The sequence below is a fragment of the Belonocnema kinseyi genome, chromosome 7 (assembly GCF_010883055.1).
Source record: "Belonocnema kinseyi isolate 2016_QV_RU_SX_M_011 chromosome 7, B_treatae_v1, whole genome shotgun sequence".
NCBI lineage: Eukaryota > Metazoa > Arthropoda > Insecta > Hymenoptera > Cynipidae > Belonocnema > Belonocnema kinseyi.
In genome coordinates, this window is record NC_046663.1 from 40151724 (window position 1) to 40160465 (window position 8742).

General features: G+C 22.4%; 1 protein-coding gene across 1 annotated transcript in view; it reads left to right on the top strand.

Annotated features, from left to right (window-relative positions):
• LOC117176253 (thymic stromal cotransporter homolog) overlaps nt 1-6899 on the top strand; it is a 29847-nt gene extending 22948 nt beyond the window's left edge. The window contains exons 5-8 of the mRNA XM_033366410.1: nt 909-1046; nt 6308-6391; nt 6460-6616; nt 6708-6899. Of these exons, the coding sequence (XP_033222301.1) occupies nt 909-1046; nt 6308-6391; nt 6460-6616; nt 6708-6813 (485 nt within the window). The 3' untranslated portion in view covers nt 6814-6899. The remainder of the gene's footprint in view (nt 1-908; nt 1047-6307; nt 6392-6459; nt 6617-6707) is intronic.
• The last annotated feature ends 1843 nt before the right edge of the window (nt 6900-8742 follow it).

The following is an 8742-nucleotide window of genomic DNA, read 5'->3' on the forward strand; positions in this document are numbered from 1 at the left end:
TAAAAATTCCTGCATTTTCTTAAAAATTATTCTTTTGGTAAAAAATTAATCTTCTTTGTTTAAAATTAATTTTTTAAATTAAACATTTAACTATTTTGTCAAAAATTTCTGTATTTCGTCAAAAAATAACTCTTTTTGTAGAGTATTAACACTTACGGCAGAAAGTTATTTGTTGGGTAAAAATTAAACTATTTTGATACAAATTATTTTTTGTTTATAAAATAATTGTTATTGGTAGAAAATTAATCTTCCTTGTTGGTAATTCATTTTTTGGGTAAAACTAAATTTTTTTGATAAAAATTTCTATATTTTGTCGAGAATTAGTCTTTTTTGTTAAAAAATTATTCTTATTGATAGAAACTTAATCTTCTTTGTTAGAAATGAATTTTTGTTTACAAATTTAACGATCTTGTTAAAAGTTCCTGTATTTTTTTAAAATTAATCTTTTTGGGTAGAAAATTAATCTTTTATGTTGAAGATTCATTTTTTAAAATTAAAAATTGAATTTTTCTGTTTAAAATTCCTGCATTTTGTAAAAATTTAATATTTGCTCGTAGAAAATTATTATTATTAGTAGAGAAATAATGTTCTTTGTTGAAAATTCATTTTTTGGGTAAAAATGTAACAATTTTGTTAAAATTTCCTTTAATTTGTTGAACATCAAGCTCCTTTGTTAATAATTCATTATTTTGGGTAAAAATTGTAATATTTTGTTACAAATTCCTGTATTTGGTAAAAAAAAAATTTCGGCAGAAAATTATTTGTTTGGGAGAAAATTATTCTTATTGGTAGAAAATTGAAAATGTCCATATTTTCCTATCGAGCCATCTGGTCAGCCTAATTGAAACCTACATGTTTTTCATTGTTGTAAAAAAAAACAAAAATTATCAATTTTTGTAATATTTCAGCTATGCTCCTGGGAGTTCCATTAATGAGCAAATTTTTAAAATTAAGGGACACTTCGATCATTGTAATTGGCACCCTATCACATGCAGGAGCAAGGGTAATATTTAGTCTTGCAAAAATACCAGAACTCTTTTATTTCGGTGAGTCTAAAAAGGTATTTGCTCAATGAATTTTATAAAGATAAAATTTTAAAATAAATCTCGACAGCTGCAGTTAAGTATCAGAATAAGATAAGCTTAAGATAAGATAAAAAATCATTGTCTCTTTGATTACTTTCAGGGTCACGAATTAATTAATTATTTATTCAATGATTAAGGAAATTTGTTATTAACATTTTTTTATAATAACTCCATTTTTATACAGCGTGGCCGTTGGTCAGGAAAAAATCTGACAGTCAGGGAAGAGTCAGGGATTAAAATACTATTATTTTAAATAACTGTCAAAGATGGTAAATTAAAAAAATTTTATTATGAATTTAAATTTATTTATTCTGTTTATAAAATATTCTATGTTAACAATAATACAAGATTAAAACTCTGGTCTTTGAATAATAATCATCAGGAAAAATAAGAAATTTATCAGGGATGAATTAGAAAATTTTCAAACTGAAGTTTCGCGGCCATCCTGGTATAATATTCTTCTCATTAATTTATTTTCTTGTATTTATATTTATATTTTTTTATAAATGGTCCTCCTGGTGATTGCATTTTGATTCAAGAATTTCAATATTGCTTTGAAAATTCAAAAACCTTGTTAAAAATCTATCTTCTTGGTTAAAAATTAAACTGTTTCGTAGAAAATTCGTCCTTTTCGGTTGAATATTTTGGTGGAAAATTAAAATTTTTATTAAAAATTTATATTTTATTGTGAAAAATTAAGTTTTTTTTCACTTATTTTCGCTTTAGAAATTCATTTCTCTTGATAGAAATTTAATCTTTTTTGTTTAAAAATGTAGCTGTTTAATCGAAAATTCGTATTTTCTGGTTGAATATAACTGTTGTTTATTACAGATTAAGATCTTTGTTCGTTAAACTATTTAACGTTACATTATTTATTGAGAGCTCTTCTTTATTTGTTGAAAATTCATCTCACTGTTTTTTATTTATTTATTTTCATTGTTAAACTAATTTTTTTAACTGAAATTGTAAAAATTGCATTTTTAATTCAAAAATGACTTTTTTTATTGAAGAATTTAAATATTTCGTTGAAAATTCAAAAATGTTGTTAAAAATCTATCTTCTTGGTTAGAAATTAAACTGTTTCGTAGAAAATTCGTCCTTTTCTTTTGAATATTTTGGTGAAAAATTAAAATTTTTGTTAAAAATTTATATTTTGTTTTGAAAAATTAAGTTTTTTTTCACTTATTTTCGCTTTAGAAATTCATTTCTCTTGGTAGAAATTAAATTTTTTTTTGTTTAAAAATGTAACTGTTTGTTCGAAAATTCGTATTTTCTGGTTGAATATAACTGTTGTTTATTACAAATTAAGAGCTTTGTTCGTTAAACTATTTAACGTTACATTATTTATTGAGAGCTCTTCTTTATTTGTTGAAAATTCATCTCATTGTTTTTTTATTTATTTATTTTCATTGTTAAATTAATTTTTTTAACTGAAATTGTAAAAATTGCATTTTTAATTCAAAAATGACTTTTTTTATTGAAGAATTTAAATATTTCGTTGAAAATTCAAAAATGTTATTAAAAATCTATCTTCTTGGTTAAAAATTAAACTGTTTCGTAGAAAATTTGTCCTTTTCTTTTGAATATTTTGATGGAAAATTAAAATTTTTGTTAAAAATTTATATTTTATTGTGAAAAATTAAGTTTTTTTTCACTTATTTTCGCTTTAGAAATTCATTTCTCTTGGTAGAAATTTAATTTTTTTTGTTTAAAAATGTAACTGTTTGTTCAAAAATTCGTATTTTTTGGTAGAATATAACTGTTGTTTAATACAAATTAAAATCTTTGTTCGTTAAAATATTCGCCGTTACATTATTTATTGAGAACTCTTCTTTTTTTGTTGAAAATTCATCTCATTGTTTTTTTATTTATTTATTTTCATATTAAAATTAATTTTTTTAACTGAAATTGTAAAAATTCCATTTTTAATTCAAAAATGACTTTTTTAATACAAAATTAATCTCTTTTTGTTAGAAAACTACTCTTCTTGATAAAAATGTTCTGTTTGCTTATTAAAAATAAAAACTGTTTGGTTAAAAAAAATTTTTGTTAAAATTCATATTTCTGGGTTGAAAACTCAATTGTCTTACAGGAAATTCGTCGTTTGGCTTGAAAGTTCAATTTGAATTCAACTGTTTTTTATTTAAAATTCAAATCTGTTTTAACTGAAAATTCAGTTCTAAAATTTGAAATTTTTTTGAAATTAATTTTATTGACTGATATTAGAACTATTCCAGTTAATAATTTATAATTTCACATTAGTTGAAAATTCATCTATTTTTTTAAATCTTCAACTATTTTTTTGAAAATCGATATTTTTTTATTGAAAAATCAAGTACTTGGGTAAAAATTGAAGTTCTTTGTTAAAAACGTATTTCAATTGTTGAAGGTTCCTTTCTTTAGTTGAAAATTTAACAATTTCATTTAAGATTCTTATTTTTTTGTTTAAATTAAATTTTTAACTCTCAATTTAGCTATTCCCTTTTTTGTTAAAAATTCATACATTGGTAAAAAAACTATTCTTTTTTAACTGAAAATTTAACTATACCTGTCGAAATATCATCATTGTATGGTAGTTAAAAATTCATCTCTTTGGTCTGAAATTTGTCATTACTATTTGAAAATTGAGCTTTGTCTTTAAAAATTCATGTATTTTGTCAACTATTTTTTATTTCTTAAAGTTTTTATTTTTTCTTGTACCTTTTTTTCTTTGAAATTGGGGAAAAACTCAACTTTTTGATGGAAAATTGAACTTTTTCATTTAAAGTTAATTTTCTTTATAAAATTCACAATCTTGAGTTGACAATTTTGAAAAAAAGTATTGTAGAAAAGTTGCATTTTGTCTTGAAAATTCAAAATTAATGTTTCAACTAACAATGCAACTATTTAATTTTTGACTGAAAAATTATTCGATTGGTTGAAAATTCTTCTCTTTCCTTAGAAACCCAATCTCATTTTTGAAGAAAAAATTTAACCAAAAGTTTTATAGAAAAATTACTTCTTTGTTTTAAAAATTTCACAATTTTAAAGGAACTTCTAATACTTTCTTGAAAATGAACTTTGGTTTTTAAAATTCATTTTTGGTGTTGATGATTACATTTCCCGTAGAAAAATCGTCTTTTTCAATAAAAAATTCATATCTTTTTCTAAAGTTTAATTTTTTTTTTGCTTTTTAAGTTAACTGTTGTGTTGAAAATCAATATTTTCTGGTTCTCTATTTAAAATATTTAGCTTCAAAATTTTCTTTTGCTGAAAATTCATATTTTCGGGTTAAGAATTCAACTGTTTCGTAGAAAAATGATCCTTTTGGCATGAAATTTCAACAGCTGGATAGAAAATTAATCCATTTGCTTGAAAACTTAACTGCTTAATGAAAAATGTCCTTTTTTGTAAATCCAACTGTTTTGTAGAAATTTCTTTTGGTTGAAAATGCAACTATTTTGTTGAAAATTGGTTTTTTTGGTTTGAAAATATACCTATTTGTTTAAAACGCAACTAATTTTGGTTGACATTTAATTTTTTTTACTAAAAATTCGACGATTAGTTTAAAAATTCATCTTTTCGGGTTTCAAAGTCAAGTTTTTTTCAAAACTTTCGATTTTTTAGCTGGAAAATTCAACTATCTCTTATATTTTCTTTTCAAAAAGTACATAAATGAAGTAATGAATAATAAAGTAAAAGCTTCTACAATTCAAAAATTTGTAGAACTTTTTATTATTTTTTTTACTTTGTTTTAAAAATCCAGAAGATATAAAAAAGTTACGGAACTTCATATTTTTCAATTTATGTGTTTGATTTCATTAAAAAACTTTTAATTCCACGTAAATCATTGTAGAAAATTGCAAATCCTTGCCAAAAAAATACAAGATTTCACAAAAGTTGAAATATTTGGAAAGTGTACTTTCGATCTTTAAAATAATAACAAACTTATTAAAAATCTAAAATTCTGAAGCTTTTGATACAGAATTTTTGGAAGCGTTTAAGGAAATCAAGTTTGAAAACTTTTTAAATATTCTCTTAAAAATTTGTTTAAAAAATTCATTACAAATTTTTCCGGGATTCTAATAGTAATTCTATTATTTTAGAACTAGAATTTTTGCTACAATTTTTTGAAAATCCTGCAAAATAAAAAAAGACCTTAAAATCTTCCAAATTCTGTTGTGAAATTTCGGGACATCTTATTAAATCTTCTTTTTTAACTAATTTAAAGAAAAATATTGTTAGGGTTTTCTAGGAATTTTGATAGAAACTTTTTATTGATTAAAACCCTTTCAGAATGTTTAAAAAGCTTCTAAATTTCGTGTTTGAAATCTTTTTACGTTTTAAATTATTTTAGAATCTTTTCGAAACTTCTGTCATTAAATCAAGTTTCTCAAAGAATTTTTATAAATAGTCTCTTAAAATTAATTTTCCAATATAAAAAATCATTTTAAATTTTGCCAGAAAACTGAACTTTCTGTCTTCTATTTATAAGAAAGTATTTGTAATTTTCTTCAATAATTCGCATAAAATTAAACGTTTTTTAATGACAACAAATACAAAAATTAAAAAATGTGTAAAATCCTGTAGTTTTTTGTAAGACCTTGTAGATTTTTGAAAAAAAGTAAAAAATATATTAATAAAAAGTTATACAAATTTTAGAATCTTAGAAACTTATACTTTATTATAAATATTTTTACTTTTTTACAAGAAAATACAAGAAAACTTAGCTATTTGTATTAAACTGTATTTTTTTAAATGTAAGTACATTTTTTTTTACCAAAAAAGTACATATTTTAACCAAAAATTACAGTAGTAGAAATATTGTACTTATTTACCAAAAATGCCAAGTACTTCTATTTGAAAATACAAACTACTTTTTGTAAAACACAAAGTACTTTCTGTAAAACACAAAGAATTTTTGTAAAACACCAAACTCTTTTTGTAAACACAAAGTGCTTTTGCAAAAATACAAAGTGCTTTTTGTAAAAATACAAAGAAATTTTGTAAAAATACAAAGAAATTTTGCAAAAATATAAAGTACTTTTGACAAAAGGCCAAATCACGGTTTGCAAAATATGAAGTACTTTTCGTAAAAGTACCAAGCACTTTTAGTTAATAAATGTGAAGTACTTTTGGCTAAAGGGTGTGAAGTACTTTTAGTTGAAAGTGTGATGTACTTTTTGTAAAAATTCCAAGTGTTTTTTGTAAACCAAATTCCGCCAGAGTTCTTTTTTTTTCAGGAAGTCTTGTTGGAGCCTTGGGCCCAATAGTCGCACCAGTATTAAGATCCATGATTTCGAAAGTTGTTCCAGCAGAAGAACGAGGTGAACAAATTAATTACTTTTTTTATTAGAATTTTATTAAAATTGTATAATAACCTTTTTTATTTTAGGAAAAATATTCTCGATTCTGTCAGTTTTTGATAATGCGGTACCATTATTTAGTGGAGTATTATATTCCCAATTGTACAATGCAACTATAGATACAATGCCTTATTCCATTTATTGGTTGACAGCTGCTTCTCAAATTGCTGTTTTATTATTAGTATTGTGAGTTTTCGGAAACAATTTAACACTTAATAATTAATTATTCCTTAGCAACTTTTTAATTAATTTATACCTGAATAATTTTTTTTTTCAGAATAATTCATTTTTCGAATGGATCTCAGCATCTAGATCACGAAAGTCTTCCAATTGAACCTTCCCTATCTAGAACAACATCAAACGATAAATTAGAAAGTGCATAATTACACTAATGGAAATAAGTTATTTTATAATGTATTTTTTAGTAAAAAAATTGCTTACTGTTGTTATAAATTGTATATTTGACAAAAAATAAACTGCTTTTCTAAAGTCCTGGATCTTTTAACGAATTTTAAAGAAATTTTACAAATAATGTATGTGAAAGGGGGGGGGGCTCCCCTAACCCTTAAAACAATTTCAACTTATTAATTCAAAGTTAAACTAATTTATTAAAAAATACACTTTTTTATTGAAAATCTAACTGTTTAGTGGAAAATTCAATTTTGTTGAAAATTAATATTTTCGAGTTAAAAATGCAAATGTTTCGAGAAAAATTCAAATTCAAAAAGTTAGTAGAAAACACAAACTATTTGGTAAAAAATTCAACTTTTTTGTAAAATATTCGCTTTTTTCTAATAAAAAATAACTATTCCATTTTTGGCTAAAATTGACCTTTTTAAACTAAAAATTCAACTATTTTGTTGAAAAATTGTCTTTTTTAGTAGAAAATGTATCATCTTGGTAGAAAATTATTACTTTTTTGGTTTTGTTAGAAAATCTGATTTAGTTAGTTAATAAAAAAAATTTAGTTAGTTAGTTAAATCTGATTGTTTCTTTATTGAAAATCCTTTTTATTAAAATATCAGCTATTAGTTTTTTTGCTTGAAAATTTATCTTATTAGGTTGAAAATTCCACTCCATCGTTGAAAGTTAAACTAGTTTCTTAAAAATTAATTTTTTTTAACTGAAAATTTACCTACTTGATCGAAAATATATGTAGTTTGTCAAAAAAAAACTGGTCTTTTTGCTGAAAAATTAATGTATTTGATTGAAAATTAACTTTTTATGAAAACTCATACTTTCGGTTTTATAATCCAACTGTCGTTTTACCTAACAAATTAAACAGCTTAGTAGAAAATTCTACTTGTTTCTAAAAAATTCGCCCTTCATTCAAAATTATTCTTTTTAATTACAATTAAAATTTTTCATTTTGGTTAAAAAATTATTTTTTTAGTTTAAAAATTGAACTATATGGTTTTATTTTGTTGAAAATTGGCCTTCTTGGTAGAAAGATCATCTTTTTGGTTGAAAATTCAACTATTTGTTTAAAATTAGATTATTTTGTTAAAAATTCGTCTTTTTTGTAGTAAATGGATTTTCTTAGTAGAAAATTTGTCTTTTGGCTTAAAAAATTAATCATTTGATTAAAAATTTAACTGATTCGTAGAAATTTCATCTTTTTGGCTTTGAAGTTTAGACAGTTTAGTAAAAAATTTAACTATTTTTAACTGTTATCAACGAAAACTCAACTATTATAATTTTTTTTAATATCTTTTATAGACCAAAAATTCAACTTCCTGGTTGAGAAAACTTCTTTTTTGGTAGAAAGTTAATTATTTCTTTGGTTATTATTTTTTTGGGGGAAAATTAAACTGTTTTGTATAGAAAATTCGACTTTTTGTCTTTGAAATTTAACAAGTTGGTAGAAAATTAGACTTTTATGAAGAAGATTTGTTTTCTTTTTTATTAAAAATTATTATTTTTTGTTAGAAATTAGTTGGAAGTTAGTCTTTGTTTTGCTGAAAAACGATTTTTTTACTTGAAATATAACTATTTGATTAAAAATTAACTTGTTTGTTGAAATTATATATCTATGGGTTGAAAATTCAACTGTTTTGTATAGAAAATTTGTCTTCTTATTTTTAAAATTGAACAATTTGACAGAAAATTCACTTGCTTTTTAAAATATTTTTTAAAACATTTTTTTCATAAAAATTTAATTATTTCATTTTTAATTTGGAAATGATCTTTTTAGTTTAAACATTTAACTATATGGACAAAAATTAATAGAATTTGTTAAAATTTTTATTTGTTTGATCGAAAATTAACTTTTTTCATTAATATGTATATTTTTAGTTTAAAATTTCAAATTT